We start from the raw sequence: 26,562 nt of genomic DNA, 5'->3' as shown, positions 1-26,562 counted from the left end.
AAGTTGTGTGGAATGTCTATGCACTTCTGTCCACTCCAGATAGAAGGCTAAGGCTCACTTGAAGTCCAAACTGTATAGTGCTCATTCGACTTAGTGCGAATGGGGCCTGGGAAAGAATATTGGCAGAACAAATGACTGGTTAAGATAGAAATCCGTCACCACTTTAGGCAGCAACTTAGGATGTGTACCCAAGACCACCCTGTCGTGATAAAATTTAGTGTATGGTGGATAAGTCACCAAGGCCTGAAGCTTGCTGACCCTGCATGCTGAAGTGACCGCCACCAAAATTATGATCTTCCAAGTCAGGTACTTCAGGTCACTGGTGCGCAGTGTTTTCATGAGCTGAGCTAACACCACGTTGAGGTCCCAAGACACAGCAGGATGCCTTAGGGGGAGGCTTCAACTGAAGCAGGCCCTGCATTAAATGTACAACTATAGGCAGTACAGAAATGGGCGTACCATCTACACCATGGTTGTATGCACCAATTGCAATCAGATGAATTCTAACGGAGTCGGTTTTCAAGCCAGCCTCCAATAGCTGTAGAAGGTAATCAAGCAGTTTTTGTGTGGGGCAGGAGAATGGATCTAAAGCCTTCTGCACACACCATACGGAAAACCTCCTCCACTTTAGTCCGTAGGACTTTCTAGTAAACCACCAGGACCTGAGATGCATCTTCTGAAAGATCAAGCGGCTGCAGAATCAACCTCTCAACATCCAAGCTGTGAGCATCAGGGCACACAGGTTGGGATGCCACAGCTTGTCCTGATCTTGTGGGATGAGATCTGGGGAAGTCCCCAGGCTGATCAGTTTCTGGATGGAGAACTGCCGTAGGACTGGACACCAGACCTGTCTTGTCCAGTAAGGGGCTGAGAATCATAGTTCCTCTATTCTCACGAAGCTTCAAGAGAGTCTTCTCCACTAAGGAAATCGGAGGATACGCATAAAGAAGACACTTGCCCCAATGACTGGTGAAGGCATCAGAAGTTGGTTTGCCATCTGACCTGTACAAGGAACAGACTGTGGCACCTTCCTGTTGCGGGGGACACGAACAGATCTACGTCCAGGCTCCTCCAGAGGAGGAATATCCAATTCGCTACCATCTGGTAGAGGGACCACATGTGGAGACTAAAGACTCGACTCAGCGTGTCTGCTACCACATTCCCCGCCCAGCCAGATACATGGCCCTGATGACCATCCCGTGGGACAGGGCCCACAACCAGATCTGGACCGCTTTCTGACACAGGCAGTATGATCCTGTGCCTCCCTGCTTTTGATATACCACATGGCATCCTGTTTGTTGGTCTGGATCAGGACAACTTTGTGGGACAGCCAATATCTGAAAGCCCATAGCACATACCTGATCACCTGAGGCTCCAGGAAGTTGATTTGACAAGAAAGTTTCTGAGCGGACCAAAGACGCTGGGTACAGAGCCCATTACATGAGTTCCCCACCCCAGGGTAGATGCATCCGTAGTTAGGACAATTTGAGTGAGGAGACTCTGAAATGAGATCCCCTGTACCATATTGGAAAGTACCTGCCACAAGGACAAAGAGTCCTGGAGAGATGGGATAACTCGGATGCAATACTGGAGGCTCTGAGTGGCCTGGCACCACTGTGACCTCAGGGTCCACTGGGCTTTGCGCAAGTGTATACGTGCCAAGGGAGTAACAAGGACGGTTGCAGCCATATGCCCCAAGAGCCTCAACATGTACCAAGCCAACATCTGCTGGCTCTGTTGAATCTCTGCCGCAATAGTCATCACAGTGACAGTACTCTGGTGAGGCAGAAAGGCCTTGGCCTGAGCAAATGAGCAGGGCTCTTATGAAGTCCAATTGAGGTGACAGGGTGAGATGGGACTTTGGGTAGTTGAGAATGAACCCTAGTGACTCCAATGTCTGAATGATCAAACATATGGTCCTGATGACAACTGCCTGAGACATGCTCTTAACCAGCCAATCATCCAGACATGGGAAGACATGCACTCCCAGTCTGCAGAGGTGTGCCGCCACCTTGGCTAGGCATTCTGTGAAGACTCGTGTGTTGGACACGAAAACAAACATCAACACCCGATACTGGAAGTGCTGCATTCCCACCACAAGTCAGAGATACTTCCTGTGACCGGGGAAGATCTCAATATGAGTGTATGCATACTTTAGGTCAAAGGAGCATAGCCAGTCCCCTTTTTACAAAAGGGGAATCAAGGTGCCCAGCGAACCCATCTTGAACTTTTCTCTTTTTAGAGAGGCTGATTTTTTTTTTTTTTTAGTGTGAAAGTGTCACCTGCCTATAAATCAAAGGATGAGCTAAGGGTGGGTGGGAGAGGGGTGGTAGGGCAGGTAAGACAAACACACAAACTCCTGGTTTTTGCCTGCCCTCTGACTAGCTATCTAATACAAACATACAAAATTCCTGGTTATTTTGCTTGCTTTCTGACTAGCTATTTAATACAAACACACAAACATACTAAAGAATATACCCCAATAGTTTACTTCTCCCCAAAACTTTTAAGTTCTAAAATTTCCCCAAACAGTACGTAGCGATTCTTTTCAGCCTCCAGCAAGGTGATCCTCTCCTCTCAGTGCTCCATACTCAGGAGGAGCACTTTTCCCACCAGATCCTTAGATGTCTTACTGCGAAACAAAGACCTGATCCATTAGAACTGCAAAGTGAATGTTTAAACTAGATTTTGCTTGTATGTGGGTAATGAAGTAAAAATTCAGCTTCTAAATATTTCAGACACGTTGTATGTCAAAAGTCTGAGTAAACATTTTGAAACAGCAAAAAATAATTCCATTTCTATTTCTCAAAACCAAAAACATTCTTCTTTTGGAAAAGCTCCTTCCTTATCCAATACCCGCCTGGTTCCAAAGTCAAAGAAATTAAACAGAGCAGCTTTCACAAGTGGAAATTCCATGGGGATTTTTCTAGTTCCTGAATAACCTTTACAACTTAAATCTGACATCCCAGCTGGCGCGTTAATGGGAATATTTCTCCATTTACCTCCAATATCCACCTTTTTGTGGGTTATTAACATGCAGACACTTAGAAGTCAAATTATGTCACCCCTTGGGGTGTGCAATATTTCAGTCAGGCATTTCTTAAAAAGGAACCATACACCAAACACTTCCAATTTCTGTGCAAACTTTTGAGATCAGGAAGGCAGTTTAGAACTTTTAAAAATAAAATAAATACATTTCTTATGTTCATTCTCTGGCAGAGACACACTTCTCCAGTTCTTCTGTTTTGCATTTCAGCTTTCACCAGATGTCTCCTGTATCACAGTGCTTTCTGTAGCTTTAAGTTTTAAACTGAATTTTGAATCTTGTCTATTTTAGCATTAACTGCTTCCTTCATTTTAGTTATGGCTAACCAAACAAGTTCCAGCATGACAAGAGACGATTATACCTACAGGGCTCCTCATTTTTACATTCCAGGTGGGGCGACTGGCAAAGCGTTGGCTGCCATCTTGGCAAACGTTATCTCAGAAGCTACAACCCGGGACTCAGGAGACCTTGCACATTCTGACCATATACTTAAACACAGCAGCGAGGAGAGAACCCAAAGGAAATTGGTTTGCAGCAGCTTGGTAGGAGGCAGATTCCATTTCTCCAGTCAGTATTCTGGCCAGTTGCAGCATATTGGGTCTCCACCGTCAGTTGAACTTGCTTATATTTAGTGTCTTTTCATTGGTAGCTCAAGGCGAGTTATATTCAGGTTCTGTTGGCACTTCCCTTTCTCCAGAAGGGCTTACGATCAGGGACGGCAACTTTCAAAGCAGCGTGCAGGCACATACTGGCACATATTTGTTGGTGCGAGTCCAGATAGGTGGCCATTTTATAACATGCACGCATGTTATAAAATAGCCAGAGCAGGCACACTTGTGCACAATTTTAAGTCTGCGCGCACCCAGCCATGTAAATCAGGTTTCTACCGGGCAAGTCAGAGTATTTTAAAAAGGGCGCGCATCCACGCAATGACCAGTTTCACCAGTTCGTCCATCGGTTTGCCCAGTTTTCAGTTAGGTCCTCGAAACCCCCCTAGTTTAATAGCTTCCACTCCCCCTAATTACCCCCAGACCCTTTAAACCCCTCCAAAATGGCTGTGTTTTTTTTTTAAAAAACTTTCACTTTCTCCATAGCAGAAGTAAACCTACGCGGCAGTGGACCTGGGGGTGCACCAAGGAGCAAAAGTATTTACGTGCAAATCTTTTGGCCAAACCCTAGAATGCCCACGCCCTGCCCATGCTCCTTTTTTAAATCGAGTGAAATGTGCACGCTGCAGGAGATACGCGCATCTGGGCAGCTTCCAAAATTCAGTTGGTGCACGCAAGCCCAACTTGTGCATGCATCTCCTCATTGATGCGCACAATGGGCTTTAAAAATCTACCTCTAAATTTGTACCTGAAGCAATGGATGGTAAAGTGACTTGCCTAAGGTCACAAGGAGTGTCAGTGGAATTTGAACCCTGGCTTCCCTGTTTCTCATCCTGCTGCTCTTAACCACTAGGCCAGTCCTTCAACTTTGGGAGTAGTTGCCTTGGCTTCCTCTCCTAAATCCCACCCGCAGTCTTAAAACCAACTTTCGGCAGAAAGAACTTATCCATGGGTTCCACCTGTATAGTAAATGAACTCCAGAACATTCTCCTCAACAGACCCCGGTCATTTGTGAAGGAAAAAAAAGAGGACCTGTGGCCAGTGCTCTGGCCACAGGTCCTGGGTATGACCTTGGGCCGAGGTGCAGGCCCCGCTGATGGACCTGGGCCAAGGCATCAGGACCCGGTCTCTGGGCTGGGCTCCAGCATCAAATCCAGGCCAAGGCGTCAGGCCTAGGCAGAGCCTCAGGTATTGGGACCCAGTCTCCGGTCTCCAGGTTAGGCCCGGGCTCCAGCCTAGGCCAAGACTCAGGTGTCCAGACCCAGCCTCTGGACAGATCAGGTAATTAATTTTTCAAGGGAGGGCCTGGGCCTTTCCTTGGGTCTTGGCCAAGGTCCCGGCATCGGCCCAGGCTTATGCCAAGACCTTGGTGTCACACTCAAGTCTAGGCTGCGACCCCTGCTTTGGGCCTTGGCCTATGCCCTAGCCAAGCCCCCAGCTTCAGGCCTAGGCTAAGGTCTCTACTTTGGCCCTCGGCCTATGCCCTGGCTTCGGGCCTAAGTGTAGGCCTAACCGGAAGTTTTAACCAAATTAAATAAATAAGATTAGTTTCATTCGAGGGGCCCCTCGAGTTAAACAAATGGGTCCCTATTTGTACAATTTTGCAAATTTGGTTAAAACAAATGTACAACCCTAATAGCTATGAGCAAAGAATTCCATAGTGAGGGACCTGGTGTAGAGAAAATCCATTCTCATCTCTCGGCCAGGTGTGCACATTTAGGAAATGGAATATCCAATACTTTCTGATTTGGTGATCAGAGAGTTATGTGCTGGGGTACAAATTTTCAGTGTGTCAGCAATCCATGGGGATGTTACATTATTTAGTAAATTACGAATAATTACTACTAGCTTGTACGTCCAGGCCCCGCTGATGCTGCCGTGTGTAGTTGTTATAAAGTTGTTTTAAAGTTACCTACTAATGTGGTAATTTTATAATGGCTCATATAAGTTAGCTGGCAATCTTCCAGCAAAGGCTCTTTAAGATGCACACAAATTATTCAAAAGTCAGCTCCATAAGTGCTAACAGGTGCTAGGTTACAAAATCACATCATACTTGTCCTGCAGTCACATTGGCTTCCCGTGAACATTAGCTTCCCGTGAACTTTCACAGTGGTGCTATTGGGTGTGCTACTGGCGACAATAACGTTACTTACCTTATCGCCGCCAGCGAAGACACCGCCGAATCTGCCTCCTCGCTGCCCCGACTCCACCCCCAGCATGCTACCGCAAGCGAAAAGGGACTTTTCGCACACAATAAGCGTTTGAAAATGACCCCCTAAGTTTGTATCTTAGGCAATGGAGGATAAAGTAACTTGCCCAAGGTCACAAGGAGTGACAGTGGGACTCAAACCCTGGTCTCCTGGTTCATAGCCCACTGTTCTAACCACTAGGCTACTCCTGCACTCAAACTACTAGGCTACTCCATCACTGTATATGCATAAGTCTCTTATAAAATACAACTTACCCGCTGGCTATTGGCTCTGCCCCAGAATGATCGTAGATCACCTATTGTTTTTGCACATATATGAGAATGCGAAACAAAGTACGCGCATACTTCTGACTTTTATAAAAATACTGATTATGCAAGTACAGGCTTCTTACACGTATTACTCTTTGAAAATTCACCCTCTAGTGTACCAGTTTGGTCACTGTGACATTGTGCAACACTTTACCAGGGAAAGTGATATATTTAAATGCCAAATCACAAGTATATTAGACAAGATTTTAGGGGGAAAAGATTGGCAGGTATGACAACAGGGCTTACATACCAGGGGAAAAGTGCTAATACAGCAATTCTGAGCCAAGCACCATATTTGAGGATTAGGAAGGACATTTTTTCTCTGGTGTAGACGCATAGTGTTTTTTCACCTTCATTGATAGCACCATGCAGAGAGAGCTGTTAGGCAATCTGAAGAAGGCTGAATTTGTCAAATCTTTGGTCATGTTTTAGCCTAAACCAACTATGTAGGAGTCGGCGTTTACCTTAATGCATCCAAATTTTGGAATATTTTAAGCATACTTTTAAAAAAAAGTTTTCATCAGCATAAAGCAGATGGTACATTATTTACGGAAAAGATACCAAAGCTTACCTTAATATTACCCACAAAATCCATTTTAACAGGTGCAAAGACTGTGGGCCCAAGCTTGTCTGGAAATAAGAGAAACAAAGCGCTTAGGTACATTACACAAAGCATGGCTTGTTTCCACATCCATGAAATGGCAGACAACTAAAACATGGAACAATAACCACACTGAAAGTGAAAACTGTCAAACTAGGATGGGTTGTTTTTTTACCTTAGCCAACTACTTATGAAAAAAAAAAAGTTACTTCTGCATATCCAAAGAAATAGATTTTAAATGACTTGTTAATGTTGCTTTATTTATTTAATATGATTTCATCAGCACTTTTCATGGAAACAAACTCAAGGGCAAATGTCTTCATGCAAAGCAGAAACAACCAAATCTCATTAAATTCTTTGTAACTCTCTCTCTGCACCTTCCTCAACCCGCCATCAAAAAAATGTAATTGTTTGTGCCTCCTTATGCAATCCTTCTCAATGAATTCAGCTGTGTGAGGGTTTTAGAGGGAGAAAAGAAAGCTATATCCTGGTTTCCGAAATCCAAAAAAACAAACAAAAAAAGGTTATAAATTAAGACTCATCACTCATGGTAGGTCTAAACACGCCAGGACTGCCCCCATGAACAACCACCATATTCCCACAAAATCTATGATGCAAGAAAGTAGGTGACAACAAGTGCATCCCGTCCAGATGCTCAGATAGTCTTGTCTTCTCTACTCCACTTCCTGCTAGATGTAGTGAACGTGATGAATTGTAAGAGCTATGCGCTGCAACTTATTACTGCCCTGTGATTTAGCATGGCCTTCAGTTGTGTCGGCTCTCACAATAGTTGGAATGTGCTTTCTTTCTTTGTCAAACTTCAAATCCCTGGCATCCAGGAGTAGGCTGCGGCTAATAAAAGACAGCGCTCCGTCAATGTGAACCCTGGCTACATTTGCTTGAACTTTCTCAGGCATTCCTGGGACAGTGTCACTCTTTGGACTCACAGTAAAACTGCAGCTTTATAGTTTTCACTGCAAATCGATGCGTCAATACCAGAGGCACAAATGACCCAAAGCAACGCAAAGAGTGCTACACTGACAAAACACCACTGAGTAACAATGCAGCTCTGGGGAGCAATCTTGCCAATTCACCCTAAGTATATCTATTGGATAAACTACCACCAACTGCAGTGTTTCCCAGCTACAATGCAGAGGTTCTTTACTAGAGAGCCTATCTGTGAGTAAAGGCGTGATCGGCAGAACCAGGCAGCAAGCCTGTGTTCAAGATTAACAGATCCTATGCCTGGAAGTGCACAGCTGGTGAAGGAAACTGGTTTAGTCACATAATCTCGACCCAAAATCACATTTGCAATGGTACGGTACCTTTTGTGTACTTTGCTCTATGTTTTATTGAATGTTCTGATTTTATTGTTTGATACACTCTGCATCAAATATTTTTTTGGTTTTGTATTATGTAATTGTAGTGTTTTAAACATTAATTAAGAACATAAGAACATAAGAAAATGCCATACTGGGTCAGACCAAGGGTCCATCAAGCCCAGCATCCTGTTTCCAACAGTGGCCAATCCAGGCCATAAGAACCTGGCAAGTACCCAAAAACTAAGTCTATTCCATGTAACCATTGCTAATGGCAGTGGCTATTCTCTAAGTGAACTTAATAGCAGGTAATGGATTTCTCCTCCAAGAACTTATCCAATCCTTTTTTAAACACAGCTATACTAACTGCACGAACCACATTCTCTGGCAACAAATTCCAGAGTTTAATTGTGCGTTGAGTAAAAAAGAACTTTCTCCGATTAGTTTTAAATGTGCCCCATGCTAACTTCATGGAGTGCCCCCTAGTCTTTCTACTATCCGAAAGAGTAAATAACCGATTCACATCTACCGGTTCTAGACCTCTCATGATTTTAAACACCTCTATCATATCCCCCCTCAGTCGTCTCTTCTCCAAGCTGAAAAGTCCTAACCTTTTTAGTCTTTCCTCATAGGGGAGCTGTTCCATTCCCTTTATCATTTTGGTAGTCCTTCTCTGTACCTTCTCCATCGCAATTATATCTTTTTTGAGATGCGGTGACCAGAATTGTACATAGTATTCAAGGTGCGGTCTCACCATGGAGCGATACAGAGGCATTATGACATTTTCCGTTTTATTCATCATTCCTTTTCTAATAATTCCCAACATTTTGTTTGCTTTTTTGACTGCCGCAGCACACTGCACCGACGATTTCAATGTGTTATCCACTATGGTACCTAGATCTCTTTCTTGGGTTATAGCACCTAATAAGGAACCCAACATTGTGTAATTATAGCATGGGTTATTTTTCCCTATATGCATCACCTTGCACTTATCCACATTAAATTTCATCTGCCATTTGGATGCCCAATTTTCCAGTCTCACAAGGTCTTCCTGCAATTTATCACAATCTGCTTGTGATTTAACTACTCTGAACAATTTTGTGTCATCTGCAAATTTGATTATCTCACTCGTCGGATTTCTTTCCAGATCATTTATAAATATATTGAACAGTAAGGGTCCCAATACAGATCCCTGAGGCACTCCACTGTCCACTCCCTTCCACTGAGAAAATTGCCCATTTAATCCTACTCTCTGTTATTTTATGTGATATACGTTTTGATGGCTTTATGAAATGTGGCGTATCAAGTAATAAACTAAATTAAATCAAAACTAAACTAAAAATATGAAAACTTCCTCTTTAACATTGTTTAGGGTCAGGAGTGGTTCCAAGGGACTGGAGAAAGGTGGCTGTGGTGTCTCTTTACAAAAGAGAAAGTAAGGAGAATTCCAGGAACTGCAGACTGGATAGCCTGACCTCGGCGGTGAGTAGATCAATGGATCCGAGGCAGCATGGTTTTACTAGAGGTAGGTCTTTGTAGATGAATCTGATCCATTTCTTTGACTAGGTGGCCACAAAGTTAGGTTAAGGGGAGAGCTCTAGCATAGAATGTATTTACATTTCAACAAGACCTTTTATACAGCTACTCGTAAGCGATTTATAAAGGGAGCACACTTGGAATGGGCCCTAAAGTGACTGAATTGGTTAGAAAAGAAACTGGTAGAATAGGAGGGAATGAAGGGTAGTGGTATATGAAATTCACACTGAGGAAAGAGAGGTTTTGCAGTGGTGTACTGCGGGAATGGCTCCTTGGTCTGGTTCGGTTTAACATTTTCGTGCTTAACAATGCGGAAAAGTTATCAGAAAAAGTTTGCCATTTTGCAGAAGATGCCAAGCTTTGCAACTGGAAGATGTAGAAAACATGAGGAGGGATACAGTGAAGTTTGAGGAATGGTCTAAAAGTGTGGGAGCTAAAATGTAATGCATTTGTTTTGCAAAAACCCAAGGGTGAAGTTCTTCAGTACAGAAAACAGGAGCGGGATCTGGGTGTGATCATATCTTATGAACTTAAGGTGTCCAAAAAGGTAGATAAGGCAACGGCAAAAGGCAGCTTGGGTGCATAGGGAGGGGAATAGCCATCTGGAAATGGGAAGTGATGTTGCCTCTGTGTAAGTCTCTGGCGAGACCTAATTTGCAGTACTGTGTACAGTTCTGGAGACCAGACCTTCGAAAGGTTATAAATCAGTTAGAAGTGGTCCAGAGGCTGACTACTAAAATGATCAGTGATCTTCAATCTAAAACATATGGGGATAGTCTTAAAGATCTATACATGTACACCCTAGAGGAGAGGCGAGATAGGGGAGATATGATAGAGAAATTTAAATATCTCACAGGTTTCCATGCACAGGAGGTGAGCCTCTTTCCATGGAAAGAAGACTCTAGAACAAGGGGTGATGGGATGAGGTTGAAAGGGAGTAGATTCAGGAGTAATCTTAGGAAATATTTCTTTACAGAGAAGGTAGTGGATGCATGGAACAGTCTCCCAGTGGAGACAAGGGCAGTATCTGAATTCAGGAGTGGAGAAGCAGCCTAATGATTAGAGCAGGGATGGCAGACTCCAGTCCTCGAGGGCTGCAAACAGGCCAGGTTTTCAGGATATCCACAATGAACATGCATGAGAAAGATCTGCATGCACTGCCTCCACTGGATGCAAATCTTTCTCATGCGTGCTCACTGTGGATATCCTGAAAATCTGGCCTGTTTGCAGCCATCGAGGACTGGAGTCTGCCATCCCTGGATTCAAGCAATGGGCTGCGAACCAAGGAATCTGCCGCTCCCTTCGACTTCACCCTGAATTGCCTCAGGGACAAATTTAGATTGTAAACCCTCTGAAGACAAGGAAACACCTATAGTACCTGAATGTAATTCACTTCGATGTGCCTACAAAGCGGAATATAAATACATAAAAATAAAATAATTCATTCAAGAGAGCACGGGAGGAAGCACAGAGGATCTCTGAGGGGGAGGAAAGGACTATGAAGCTGAGCAGGAGGCATGGAGAGGCAGACTGGATGGGTTGTATTGTCTTTAACTTCCATTCTATGTTTTTAAATTTATTTCACAGCAAAAAGAATTCAACCTGCAAGGCAGAAATACTGCCCTGCATTGAAGATTACATTTCAGCTTATTCGGTTTGATGACTCCTAATTCATACCAGGCCCTTTTTTCTTCTTTACATAACAGAGTAGTAGAGGTGCACTCTGAAGGGAAGGGGTCCTTGTCTTTGTCCCAGCATGGGATTAGAGAGCACTGTGCTACTGGGACACTAAAAGGCTGCTGGACGCGCTGCAGAGTCATTGCTCGGTACCTAAAAGATCCCGGGCACAGGCCCATAAGCCTTCCCCTTCCCCCCCCCCCCCCCATGATTTTGATAATTTAACTTATCACGATCAGCAGCTTCCCCTCTCCCCAGAACAATCCTGAAAAAACACATAGCTAGACATCTCACTTTTAAATATTGAATGATCTCTATTCTACATTCCCCTGCAGCTCTCATCGGGGAGTCATCCTATATGACCTGTGACAGGAAAACCATCCAGTTAGTTCGATCCCACTTGGGGTCCCATAGCTCTCTCTATACCCGCCTCTTAATTTTTTCCATATGGAGATGGGATATCCCTGCTCAAAAAGCAGGAGGCACCGCTACAAACATTTGGCACTATTATCACTAGAGATCTGATTCAGCCGAACTTTCGGTTTGGCCTTCGTTAATTGGCTCGCCGCAGGAAATTTCGTTTTCCCGTGGTTCGGGCCAATTTTTTTTCGGCTGCCCCGAAACCCCCCCCCCAAACCCCCCCATCTCTTCAAATGTAATTAATTATAACCCCCCCCTTCCCGACCCCCCCCCCCAAGACTTGCCAAAAGTCTCCCCCTCTCAGGCCGTTGGCTGCCAATAATCAAAATGGCGCCAGTGGCTCTTTGCCCTTTCCATGTGACAGGGGTTACCGGTGCCATTGGTCGGCCCCTGTCACATGGTAGGAGCAATGGATGGCCCACATCATCTTAGTGGGTTTTTCTTTCGTTTTGTCAGCCCCCCTGAAATGCAACAAAATAGGAAATATCGTCTTTATTTCCTATTTCGTTGCAAACAAATGCACATTCCTAATTGTCACAAAGTGCTGGGCATGCATGTCAGTGGTATCTCTAGACAGATGGACCTTCTATGCAATAAAGAAACCCCTGGCCAGTTTCAGCCATCTAGTAAAACAACCACTAAAATTATTCAAGAACATTAATCAATAAAATTCTTCTCTATGGGAGGGCAGTCTGCAGTCTGTACAGGATAGGAACGAATCCCAATATAAACCCTGCACTTCAAATTCTACAATACCCTGCGTTCATAGAAGCTCCTTCAATAAAGGATACTGCCCCTTACCACTCACCATAGAAAAATAATATTCAAACGCTGGTGTCACTTCACTGGGCAGCAACATATTAGCATACCTTTCTGTGACATTGGGTAATAATTCAAAACCCTGCAAACAACGTACTCAGAGCCTATAGCAAACCTGCCATACAATAGCATAGTAACTGCCAGAGTCAAACAGTAACAAGTCTACCCAGGAAAAGGCAACACTGAAAATATTATTCCAGACCCTAAAACACCAATACGCCTCCTATTAGGAAACAAGAACAAGCCAAGCTATTATAGATCCCTATACACAAACTACACGCTAACAGAAAACCTCATCTCGGTCTTACATAAAGAACATAAGAAAGACTCTCATCAAATACTGTGATGGCAGGGTGTCGGGGTTTGCTAACCCTCAGAGCAGAAGAAGGGCAGGCTGTGCAGGACAGGACTGGCCTGGCACCAGGATCTTCTGCCTGCACAGGCCACCTCCCCTGCGGGTTGAGCTCTCAGGTTCTGGTGGCTGGCAGGACTTAGCAGAAGGTGCTCACAGAAAAACTAAAAAGGTACCCACAAGGGCAGGCAGGGCTGAACTAGAGGCAGGAACAAAAGGGTGCCCACCAAATAAGACAGGACTAGGACTAGACAAACACAGAACAAAAACAGATACAAGAAGGCAACAGGCAAGACAAAAGCACAAAACCAGGTGGTCACAAACTTGGGCCAAATACAAGGTCAAAAAGAACATGAACAAACAACAGGACAGAATAAAGATACAGATCAGAAGGTCGAAATACTAGGGCCAGACAGACTACAGCAAGGCAGAGTGAGAGAGGGCCAAAATGAGGACCGAACTTGGACCCACTGTGAGGCAGACTTTTATCCCCTGAAAATGGAAGGGAACATAGCTACCAGCAGGACCTCCATGCCATAGGACTTGGAGGACTGAACAGCAGGTAACCTGGCCCACCGAGGGCCCCTGCTGGTGGGAGGGAAGTACTACATATGGACCCTCACAAACACAGAATAAAGCCCATAAACAGAAACGTGCAGACAAAAAGTGAACTAGAAACTGCAACAAACCAAACTCTGTATGCAGTGCAACAATGGAAAAACAGAAACATCACTATTTCTCATAAAACATCAAATACAATCAAGAAATATAAACACCAACCATACCAATAAAAAGAACAAATACGTTAAATCAGCTGATGAATAAAATATCCAATAATTAAAACACATACAAAAATGTTTAAAAAAATTACCACGTACCAGTAAAGTATTTCAAAGCAGCAGAAAGAAAAAAATAAACTCAATAATTAAAACTAACAAGGGTAAAAAAAATTCCCTACTCTCCTTACCTGGGAATTTTAGATTTCCAATCACCCTGAGCTTGTTGTAGCCTGGAGGAGAGCACACAAACTTTTAACATCTCTCACGCATGCACACACAGACACAGACATACTCTGGAACTCTTCCTCTTCCTCGGCCATCAGCTTCAGGGATATGCTGACAGCCTCTGATGGCCTCTCTTTCTTGACCACCAGCTGCAGGGAAACACCAATATCTCCATAGCACCTCTTCTACTCCACCAGCAACTGAAAATGCAGAAGACTCGGAGCACCGAGGAAGACACTCGGGGCATGGGCCCCCATGCACCCAATACTAACAACACCCCTCTCTGTATATTTTGCAGATTTCAGAAGTGCACATAATACTAACAAACCTCCTGCCTTTTACAAAAAAAAAAACCATTTTAAAAGTACTAAGATATATTATTCCAGAAACGCATTATGCTACTTGCCCCCATATCCATCTGGATCTGGATTAGACACAGTAATCTTCTACGAACAGAATTAGAGAACTGAGCTAGGAGGACTGAAAGCAACGTATGACTTGGCATTTCCTTTAAACCAGATCCCAGATGTTCAGCACCCTATCCACTGCTCACCGTACACTCCTTCCTAGCTCCCTCTTATTTTCCTGTCAAATTTCCAATGTAAGAGTGGTGGCTTGTTACACTCCATCCTAAATGCTTCCAAAGAAAAATAAAAGAAACAAGAAGATGCCTCGTGAAACAAAGTGATGTGATAGTCGTCCCAAGATGGAAATGATGCAACAGCCTTACCTAGAACAGGCACAATGGCATAACAGGAATCCAGGAACAGTTCTGTGGGAATGCCATCGTCTTCCTGAAGCTCAATATCACTGAATCTATTATAAAAAAAGAAAAAAAAAAAAAGCTAGAATAGAATTATAGACAATTAACAAAATTACTCTCACAATCCCACACAGGGCTTGTAATTATTCCATCCGTGCTAAGAAGCAGCTCATACCCCTCTGTTTATTAGCACTGGTCAGTTTGGAAGGTTTGGCCTGCATTAAAAAGTCTGTTTAAATCCTTTGGAAGACAAAGACAAAATAATTATTTTTGAACTGTAGAGAGTTATAAACGTTTCTCTCTCTCATACAAATTTGGTTAGAAAATGCACTTTTACCAGTTTACAGTTACTTCGGGGTCAATATTCAAAGGCATTTAGCTGGATGACTCACGGCTTTAGGCCTGCCTCAGAACAGGCTAAAGTAATCCGGCCTTGTGTGGCTGGATAATTTGCTATTTAACCGTTTTTCTTCAACAGAGTGGCACTGCGTGGAGAAAAGAAGAGATATTTAACCCCTTTACATTTAGAGATTATAGAGATATGGTCCTTACTTACTATTTATTTATTTAGATTTATATTCCGCTTTTCCTTTACATAGAAGGAAAAGTGAAAATATAAGCCCAACTAAAGAGCTGAGCTTTCAGCAGGTAAGCTCCAGGCCACATATTTATTTATTTTATTTGTACTGACCGCATCCCCAGCAGAACCAGCTGACCAAAGTAGTGCACAATATTTCAAGCCATCATAATAAAAGCAAAGCATATATCTATACCTCTAGCTATATTTTTTTATTTATATTCCTCCTCTCACATAATGAAAGTAGATTACTTAATACAGACATATTAAAAAGAACACATAATATAAAATCTAACAAAACAACCATACATACACACACATATGTATAGATATACTGTACATGTATGTACACACACAATTATATATATATAAAATCAAGAAATATAAAACAATTTTATATATATATATATAAAATTGTATGTATGTGTGTATATATATATATATATATATATATATATATATATATACACACACACACATACATGTAAAAAAAAAATAACCAGGATTTCACTTTCTTCCTAAATCATATGTAAATTTTATTCTAGTCTGAGCTCCAAAGGGAGATCATTGAAGGGCGTCGGCACTGCCAATGAGAAGATTCTTGCTCTCTAGCCAGATGAACATCATGGACAGAAGGAACCTCCAGGAATGTCTATTGCCTCGATCTAAGATTGTAACTTGGGATATACCATCTTAGTTTATTAAGCAGGAATTCTGGGTTATTCTCTTGAATGCACCATAACACCAAAGACAGCAAGCTGAACTTAGCCCAGGTCATTACAGGGAGCCAAAGAAGGGCAAGCAGCAGAGGGAGAACATGTTCTCTCCTGGACTTGCCCAGAATCACCTGAACCATTTGGAGTTTGCAAGTGAGCCTCAAACGGAGACCCATACACAGCACACTGCAATAATCTAACTGGATAACAACCAAGTGGTAGACAACAGATTTAAATGTCTGCAAATCCAGGAACCACTGCAATTTTTTCACCAGACGAAGCTTCAAGAAAGCATGCTGGACAGCCTTGGTGATGTGCACTTCTAGACTAAACATCGAATCTAAACACACCACCAAATCATGCACTTCCTCTACTGGGGAATATCAGCTCCCTCTAATGCAGAGGTCTACCATAGTCTTTCCAGCTGGTTCTACCCATTTTAAGGACCACTGTTTTTTTGGCTATTGCGCGTTAACTTATGCTCTCATTTAATAGACTGAAGTCATCTACAATGATGCCTCATTACTGAACCCACCTCCTTTCCCTGTTTTGGAGGTCTGTGTAATACTCTTATGTGCAGAGAGCTTCTTTTGCTATGCGGCCCTCTGAAATTCTTATGAGGATTTTCAAAACTTGCACTGTGTAGTTTATAAATATTTCGCAATACACTGAAGGAAACAAGTCATTTTTAACATTAGAAGTTAAGAGAGAAACAATTTAGATCATGCAAAATTTCACAAAGTGCAATATAAGGCCTTCATCTCCTACAAATGCCCATCCCACAGACTCGGTTTTTTGAGCATGGAAAACTCATTGGGCCTCACTGAAAAAATCTCATTGGGACTGTCAACGAAGGGTTCAAGCCCTGACTGAACAACCAGTCCTGGCTGGAGTGAGATGAATAAATAAACATCTGGGTGCTGGGTACCTGTCATGCAGTTATTTGCCCCATGCAGGGAGGCAAGAGCTTCTCCTTCTCCCGTTGGGGCACTGGGAGGCTTTTAGGGGTTTGAGGAGGGGGTGGTGGTGCCCCAAATTTTTAAGAAGGGGAATTCAAGGATCCGGCCACTGGGACAATGAGCTTTTTTTTTTTTTATGTGGGGGTGTGGAAGGATGGGGGAATCAGGCTGTTACAGCTCATGACATTTTTGTTTCAAATATTCAGTAAGCCAGTGGGCGGCAAAGTTACCCAGATAACTTAATCTGGGTATATTCAGCAGAAGATAACTTTGACTGAATATTCAGTAGAATAACTTTACCCAGGTATGTTTGACACCCGGCAGCTTTCTGAATACTAACCTCACTCTTTCTAGCAGTGTACAGGGCACATTTTTATAAATTACCTGCAACAGAATCCACAGTGACAGCAGTGACTGCCTCCCAGCAGAGTATCCAGAGAAACAAGAAACAAAGATGGCAGCAGATAAGAACTGGAAGGCCCAACTTATCTCCTCAAATTCCTTCCTGTTGCAATGCCATAGAGCCCACTTAATCTCTGTCTCCTCCACTAACTATACTCCGTGCATAGCGCATGCTTTTTATAAATGCTATTACCTCTCCATGTTTCCAGCATCCTTTCTATGAAGAAATATCTCCTTGGGGTTACTCCCCAATCTACTCAATTTGAGCTTCATACTATATCCTCTTGTTGGGTACCTTCCTTTCTACAGAAATATGTTTGCTTCTTGCGCCTTTACACACATGAGGTGTTGGGATGTCTCAATCATATTCTCCTTCCCCTCTATTTTACGGTATACGTGTTTAGCTCTTTAAGCCTCGTCTCACTGAGGTTATGGGGTAGAATGTAGGGTGTGAATTATTTGGATAGTCATTCTCTGGCCTGCTTCCACGCTATCAAAATGTCCTTTTGGAAGTACAGACTCCTGAACGTGACACGATACTCCAGAAATAAAGCCTCACCAACACCCGGCATAGAGGCCCCACTGCCACCTTTTTTTTTTCCTAGTGTCTATCTTTCTCTCTGTGCCCCCGAGCACGTCCTGACTCTAGCCTGCCATTTTGACACTTCAGGTTTATCCTTTCTTTCTCTTTCTTTTTCCCTTTTTCTCCTCATGTGCCTTTCCTACTCTCTCTCCCAGCGTTTTACTATTGCTTCTTTCCTCTGTTCTCCCTCTCATTATATTTTTTTACTCTCTCTCGGTCTTATTTTTTTTTCATCCTCCTCAAGGTTACACAGACTCTTATATTCTGTCAGCCTACTTTTCACTTTCTCCAGCATTGTGCGCGCACGTCTGACCCTCCCACTGCAACATCCTTCTCTCACCTCCTTCCCTGGTACCAAATGCCTCTCCTCCCTCAATGTCATTTGCCTTCCCCTCCTCCCCCCCCCCCTCACTTCCTTGAACTTGTCTCATCTTGCTTTCACTTCCGCTTTCTCTCAGATTCTCTTCTCTTGAGAACCCCCAGCTCTACTTTAAACTACTACACCTGTCGCACGTGGCGTGGACAACAGTTCAGTGCAGACGAGCTCTGGCGTGACTAGCAAAAGCACTGAGCTGCAAAAAAATGTATATCTGCATTTGAGGAGGTAGACATGCTGCTACATTTGTTTCTGTGATATGCTCCCTTTGTTAATCCCTCTGTGATATGCTCCCTTTGCTGTTAATCCCTCCAGTTCTGTCCTCGCGCGGGCTTTGCAATACCTGTGGCTCATGGCACTAAAGAACGTCTGAAGGTCTTTGCCGCTTCTCGCTCCAGCCTCCTGCTGATGAGATGCCGCCTCGTCCTCTGCAGACTCCGTCGTGCTCTGCAGCGAGTCACTGACACTGATTTTCTCTCCTGACACAGAACTGCTGTTCCCATCTTCTGTGGCTTCGTCACCTGATATTTAAGGAATAACATTTTTATCATCAGCTCCCTACATCAAGTTGATCTCAGGGTAGTGTACACAAGATTTGTATTGCCCTATGTTTTAACACTGTAAAATATATATTTAGAGCCCTGCCCTGTGCTGAATATATCTCGCTTCCTCCCTGCCCTCACTTCTTCCGTGCACTGGCTGTTATTCACTGGGGAGGGGGGGGGGGGTGCGTAACCAGTGGCCAGATGTGCCGCTGTAAGAAGGAGCAGAAAGTCACACTTCACTGTGAAAGCTGCTTAATCACAGAGTCATAATGCACAACACAAGGCAGTTTCATTTGATCCCAGATTTTCCAGGCACTAAACTGGCCTGGCTCTACCCGGCACTTTTAACTAAGGCAGTATGATACCAAAACTATTTTCAGTCATTGTTTCCTTTGTTCTAAGATGCTGAAGTGGCTTTGGAGTGCCTGAACAATAAAATGTTCCACAAGAGTTACATGAAATAGCAACCAATCAGGAGAAAAGGATTTCCCCCTTAACGTCCTATGTAATCGATGCTGTCCACTAGTAGCCAATCCCACAGGATAACTGCCAACCAATCAAAATAAGACATCCCTCAGCTGAAAGAAGGGCCGCTAATGATGTTCAGGGGCATTTACTGCCAAGCACAGCTGCTGTAAGCCATGACATTTAATGAAATGAATTCTTAACCATTGTTTTTTTTTTAATTGAGACCTTTTTAGAACAGTGCGCCGGCTGCCGGCTTTCGCAGAAGGCTCATCCTTGTTGCAACAAAGGGGGAATGGGAGGAACCAACATTTTAAAAAATGGCCCAAGTCTTTTATAACAAGAACAAGGGCAAAATGTCATTGACTGACCAAAATAGCAGTCAGGCCTTCCGTCTTCCCCTCCTGGTCCTCATTCCCCTGTCCGCCATGTACCATGAGGAAAATCACTTCAGGAAATTAGAATATTGTCTTAAATTTTTAACCCCAAAGCAATCAGAAACTCTTAATGGCTGCGCTGGTTGTTGACTTTTTCAGCGGGTGACATTGCTCTTGGTCTGAGCACAATCTTCCTCAGTTTCGTAAGAAGTGAAGTACCGTTCACCAACCTCTTTCACCTGCCAGCTTGTCCTCTGCTTTGCCTTGGCCCTTGCCATCAATCTGCAGCTCCAGGACCGTCCTATTCGGAACATAGGGGAGCTTATGATATCTTACTTCTGCTTGGACAGATCCATTTTCACAGATGGTGTTTAAGTCTGTCTGCCTGGAAAGTAAAAAAAAAAAAAAGACGACCATGGGTTAAATGCAGCATTTCTCCAACCAGTTGTCACTCATGGATGCCAGGAAACGTAAGAAAAGGAGATGCTGGTGTGACCTACTTGATGAAACTGACAGCTTTGCCTGGAATCTTTACTGCATGTCTGGAACACAGCAAGAGAGAAAGAGTTGCATTAATGTCACCTAGAACCCAAAGGCCCCTTCTCCTAATGGCAGACGAGAACAAAGATTTGTGCAGCAAAGGTGATGGACAAAATAAAGAGGAGCCATTGTGTTCTCTCTTTCTTTCTCCTGTACTGGAGCACCTCTTTCCACTAAAACTCTAGAATGACAACCACCCACAGGAACATCTGTGTGTGTTGTCAACCTGGCACTGCAAAAATTCTTTATACGTCAACACGCTGCTCTAACATTCTTACTCTTGTTCGGATCAACAAGTACTCGTGTTAAGGTTGGAAAGTTTGCACTGCATCTAGTCTGAAATATGTTTTAGGCGCTTAATCATTACAGTTTTATAAGGGCTGCCGAAGTCAAGAATGTGGACGTGTCTCCTTACTTACCAAGGGACATCGAGCCACCAGGAAAACCTCCAGCAAGAAAACAGAAGCGGCAGGGGCAAGAAGCACAAGAGATCAGCCCGAAAACAACCAAGTGCAGTAGGTAGCTGGACCGTGGGCAGAGCCAAAAGGGTAAGGGACAAGGAGGCCGAGCACAGACACAGTTGGCTACAAATCTGCCTAGAATGTCTGTGCATGGCACATGGATTCAGCTCCTGGAAACAGCGCTCACATGCCCAGGAAGGAAGGAAATTCCAGGAGTCAAAAGCTACTGGCTGACCAAGGGCAGAGCAAATTCAAATGGAAATCAAGCGCACAACTCATTGCCCCAGTACAGCACTTCACAAAGCCTACCAACAGGAAGAATCTGCAAGAGAACGTGTTAGTTTAAAAGCAAACTATGAGACACCAAGGCAGCAATACGAGGCTCTGAAGAAGCCAAGAACTCCAGGAGACATGTCTGGTGATTAATCTGCCCACCGTCTTGGAGATTTTTCACAGAGGGTAACATAGTAATGACGGCAGAAAAGGACCAAATGGTCCATCCAGTCTGCCCAACAATCTTCTTATGGTAGTATCTGGCGTGCTGAGCAGGTTAGTAAAGTTTTTCTTAAAGGTAGCAACTGCCGCTTTGTGCACTTATAGTATGAGCCTTCTTAAAAATTCAGACACTGCTGTGTTTTGCTTATGGACTTGGCCTTAGAAGCAGTCCTGTCCTTTTTCAGTTATGTCTGTGTATCAATACCCCAGACCCTAAAAGTCAGGGCCCAAGTTGGTGGTCATCTGAATCCAAATCCTCTTCCACCCCCCTCTCCCCTGTAGTTGTGTCAAAAGCATCAAGGCTTATTGGTTAAGGGTATTAATCTCTTGCCTTCTGTTAAGGGTAGTAATTGCTGCTCCATGCAGGATACCCCCTCATGTTTATCAGCTCCCCAGATCCTAAAAGTTAGGTCTCTCATTAGTTGTTGTCTGAATCCAGCTCCCCCCTTTTTCCCCTGTTGAAGTGGAGAGCAATGTTGCAGTTGCTTCAAAAGCATCAAGGCTTATTGGTTAAGGGTAGTAATTGCTGCTCCATGCAGGTTACCCCTATGCTTATTAGTTCTTCAGACCAAAAAAGTCAGGGCCTTTGGTTGTCTGAATCCAATTCCCCTTTTCCCCCTGCCATTGAAGCAGAAAGCAATGTTGTAGTTGCATCAAAAGTGTCAAGGTTAATTGGTTAAGGGTTAACCGCCACACGAGCAAGTTACCCACTGTGCACACTTATCTCATTCATTTCCATCCTCTAGCCTTTAGGGATCCTCAATGTTTATCCCATGCCCCTTTGAATTCTTTCACTGTTTTCATCTTCACCACCTCCTCCTATGGAAGGGCATTCCAGGCATCCACCCCCCTCTCCATGAAGAAATATTTTCTGGTGTTGGTCCTGAGTTATCAGAACCCTGGAGTTTCATTTTGTGACCCCTAGTTCTACTGATTTCTTTCCAATGGAAAAGGTTTGAAATTCGTGCATCATTAAAACACTTGTCAGTTGAAAGTCTCAAAACACAGCTCAAGAACATTTTTGCTTTGAACTGGAATTTGTATGGTGCCTAAAAGTGTTTCTATACAGACACAGATGACAGAGAAAGTGCAAAGTAAGATCACAGCCATACAAGCAAAAAAAACAGTCAAGTTCAGAAAAATAAACAGAGCATAGTCGAAAAAGGCCAAGGAAACAGTACCTAGGACCAATATCCTAAACACAACACAGATCCAACATTCAACAGAGAAGGTCCATGGGGACAGGCAGCTTTTTTTTTTTAGGAAAGTGAAGTTGCTGATGCTTATAAAGCATCAAGGTCCCAGTTTCGGCGTAGAAATGATTTCTAATTCTTTCTGCTTTCCGAGGGGGTTACATTCTCTGGAAGATCAGAGTCATGCTGACTTCAAGTACTGGTATTTCCCCCTTCCTAATAAGCTCATTTTCTAATCAGACTCTCGCTATGGCATGCTATTCTGTATTTTGGACCTCAGCCATTGTATCAGCTGGGACAGAGGAACTGAGAAATGTCCTCCCAGCTAGCATCTATGTTAGTCTGTAGCAGCAAAACAAGAGAGGCTGGTGACACATTATAGACTAACCAATTTATTAAGGTATAAGCTTTTGAAGACAAACTGGACTCTTTTCCTTGAAAGTTCATGCCTCATAAAATCAGTTACTCTATAAGGTACCATCAGCCTCTGTATTGGTTTTACATCGCTAGCTGTGTGTGACTGAAGGGCTACGATGCCTCAACCAAGGGCCTCTGTCTTTACCCAACTAATGTTTATGGGGACAAACGGGCTTTGGTCTGAACTGGAAGTCCAGGAATATGAAGATGTTGGCTGAGCCTAGTAACTACTCAGAGAATTGAATTCACTTTAATCTAAAATAAATAAATAAATAACTAGCTAAAAAGTTCCTCATTTTTAGAGTAAAACTGAACCATGCATTATGGTTCTGCAGAAGCTCATGAACAAAAATTACAAATCTAGATAAAGTAACTTTACCCTACAATGCTTCAGGTTTCCGCTCTACTATCAGGGCCAGTGCTAGATTTTTTGCTGCCCTGTACGAACAATTACTGTTCTTCCCCCTCCCCCATTCATTCACTCTCTGCCCTGTCTCCTGCAATCTATATTTTTAAAAATTGACATGCCCCACCCCCAGAACCCATGAATAGGGAAAGTTATTAAGTACCCTAGCAAACCTTACAGCTTACATACACGCCACCTCCAAAACAACACAGCCATGCACAATTGCATTTAGAACAAATTTTACATGAAAAAACATTAAAAAGTAGCTTTCTGAAGCAAAAATATCACTTACAACATGCATATTATATTTACATGCACTGCTGTGGGGCCAACCATCAAACTGCAAAAAAGACACTTGGAGCTCCAATGGAATTAGACTTTTTGTTATGGGTTTTGGGTGTGAGCTTGGGCCTCAGAAAGCCATGAACAAACATAATTACCATTACAATATAGTAAACCTTCCATACCAAAACAACCTTATCTATGAAAAGATAACACTGCATATATTACTCCAGGCCCTAGAACACCAATAAACCTCTTATTAGGAAACCAGGCTGCTATAGATCCCTACACAGAAATTGCACGCCAGCAAAATACCTCACCTCTGTCACATATGCAGAACACAGACAGACCCTCACCAAATACAGAATAAAGAGATCATAACGTATAAATAGAAATGTGCTGAGAAGAACTGACCTGGAACCCACAACAAGCCAGCCTCTATATGCAGAGCAACAATGGAAAAACAGAAACATTATCATTTTTCATAAAACATTAAATAATAAAATCAAGAAATATAAAACAATCATAATAGTCAAATCATATTCATAAAAAGAATAAATATTTCAAACCAATTAATGAATAAGTGTATCCAAAAGTTCCTAAACACCCATAAAATATTTCAAAACATCTGATGAATAAAAAATATAATAATTAAAAAATGTTCTATTCACCCTCCCAAAAAATTAAATATTTCAAAAGAGCAGAAACATCAAATTACACCCAATAATTAAAACTAATAAGGATTAAAAATCTTCTGCTATCCATACCTAGGATCTTTTGATTTCCAGTCATCCTGAGATTGTCATGGATTGAGGGAGGTAGGGCTGTACACATTTTTATCTTCTCTGTTACATACATACACAAAATAACACATTCATTCTCTCACACACTCCCTCTATCTCACACAGGGTCCCGCTCCCTCACAGATACATTATTTGTGTATGAGTGTGCCTGTGAGAGTCTATATGTGACACATAGGCTCTCTCATGCACACAAACACACACAAGCACACAGGTTCTCACACAGGTATATTCACAGGCACACAGGCTCTCACAATGACAAACACAAACACATACATAGGCTCACACACAGACACACACAGGCAAGCTCACACACATGGCCTCCTATTGTCATCAGGCCATGGTGGAATGAGCTCCTCCATGGCCCACCGGCCTTCCTGTTGGGGGAGGGGTGAGGAGTGGAAGTTGTGTATGCCAGTGGGAAAAGCTGAGTGCGGGTGCCTGTGCATGCACACAAATAAAAGGGAACACGGGCCTCTCATTTTTAGCCGACATCGGGTTCAGCTCCAGCGGCCGCCTGCAACCTCTCTCCTCCTTCAGATGCTGGCAAGTTAGGCTCCCGCTGGCAGCCCCGCGGCCTCTCCTGCTGGCCCGCCGCCCTCCGGGTGTGCCGCACAGTTCAAATGCGCGATATCCACCCCCGGTCACGCCAGGCCTGCCTGCTACCCTTGCTTTAGTTAGTGTATGGCTCAGCTAAGCTACAGCACTTGAGCCATATACAGTGTGTATGGTTACAGCACTTGAGCCATACACTTGAACATTGTCAGTTGAATTATTTGAATACAAGTGTTTGAAAAATAATTGAAGCATACAGAAAAACTGGTGAGCCGATTGAAGCAGACTCTTTTGCATTTGTTCTTTAAAGGCAGCTTCAGTGTGTTACGTTCTGAAGTGTTTTACCAGGACAACAGGCTTAATTCTCACAACCCGGACAGGGTTATTTGCAAAGGAAAGATTTCAGGCGGAAAGAGCTTTCCATTTGTTTGGGGTGGTTTTCACATGGGGGAGGGGAGAAGACAAGTGGAAGGTGGGAATTTGAGGAGCAGCAATCACAAAAAGGTTCTTGCAAACAGAACTGCAGAAATTCCATCCTCCATCCAGGCACATCCTTCCTGCGGCTCATCCCGCGATATCATCTTCCTGTACCCAGGGAATCACTCTGATCGAGAGGGCTGGACCACAGACTGCCCTCTTACTGCTGTGCTGCCCACCAACACTTACAGATGTAAAACACCCCCGCTTGCCAGCTCTCCTCTGTAATTCCTGCCTCTAGCACTGCCGCTCTCCTTGCTCAGGACTAAATGGAAGTGTTTTGGGATGTGACTACTTAACAGGTACTTCACAAAATAAAATACCCTGGTGGTGATGCGTACACAGCAAGGCCAAACAAAAAGCAGGAGGAACCGAGGTGGCACAGACCTGCAATTTGAATTAACTAAAAAATGTAATTTAGTCCAGTGTTTCCTCACCCTCTCCTGGGGCCACATTTAACCAGTCGGGTTTTCGGGATATCCATCATGAATATGCATGATATAGATTTGCATATATTGAAGATCTGCGGACCCCAGCCATGCGCTCGGAGTAAAAAGGGGAAACCGCCGAGGCGATTGACGTATGGGCGACCCTCAGACAGGCGTAGCCCCCGGGAGGGACCCGGGGCCGCAAGGTGCGTTCGAAGTGTCGATGATCAATGTGTCCTGCAATTCACACAAATTCTTGCAGCTAGCTGCGTTCTTTGGTTTTAGCCGGGTGACTAAGCAGTTCCTCAGGTAAAAAATCAGGGCCAAAAATTGCTCACTCTCTCTCTCTCTGTGGAAAAATGTACCCAGGCTGTGACCTGGGTAGCAAAGAGATGGAAATAGGGATGGGGATGGGGATAGCAGGGAGGGCAGCGCTAACAGAAAGCATGCTATGAAGCCGGGGTAAATTCCAAGGACACCCAAGTACTTGCAGTGCCAGCTGGTCCCAAATTTTCAAAGGGAAATTCCCTTTGAAAATCTGCCTACAAGCAAAGTGCAGTTTTCAAAAATTGCCCCCTTAGCGTCATAGCACAAATTTAAAAAGGTTGACAGAGCAGGGCAGTGCTGACCGGCAACCATTCAGCACCCCTTTAACAAGATGTACAATAGCCTGAACATCCTTGATCTCCTACGAATACTGAGCCTACTGTTTTCATGGTTCCTCCCTAAAAATATCTAAGGATTTCAGGTGCTGCTAAAGCAAACCATCATGGTGCACAGAGTCAGAATTCACACTAGGCTGGGCTGGGCAGGCCCAGGAGCATCACATGGGGCAGCCTTCTCCT

At 43.6% G+C, this 26,562-nt stretch overlaps 1 protein-coding gene across 1 annotated transcript in view; it reads right to left on the bottom strand.

The window, feature by feature from the left end:
* PLEKHA8 (pleckstrin homology domain containing A8) overlaps positions 1-26,562 on the bottom strand; it is a 103,996-nt gene that overhangs the window by 17,802 nt on the left and 59,632 nt on the right. The window contains exons 7-11 of the mRNA XM_029589207.1: positions 20,164-20,205; positions 19,894-20,048; positions 18,620-18,797; positions 14,631-14,716; positions 6,744-6,802 (exon numbers count right to left, since the gene is read on the bottom strand). Coding sequence (XP_029445067.1) covers positions 6,744-6,802; positions 14,631-14,716; positions 18,620-18,797; positions 19,894-20,048; positions 20,164-20,205 — 520 coding nt within the window. The remainder of the gene's footprint in view (positions 1-6,743; positions 6,803-14,630; positions 14,717-18,619; positions 18,798-19,893; positions 20,049-20,163; positions 20,206-26,562) is intronic.

The sequence above is a fragment of the Rhinatrema bivittatum genome, chromosome 2 (genome assembly GCF_901001135.1).
Source record: "Rhinatrema bivittatum chromosome 2, aRhiBiv1.1, whole genome shotgun sequence".
In the NCBI taxonomy this organism is placed as follows: Eukaryota; Metazoa; Chordata; class Amphibia; order Gymnophiona; family Rhinatrematidae; genus Rhinatrema; species Rhinatrema bivittatum.
The sequence above is the reverse complement of the archived record's forward strand: the minus strand, read 5'-3'. Positions and strand labels throughout refer to the sequence as shown.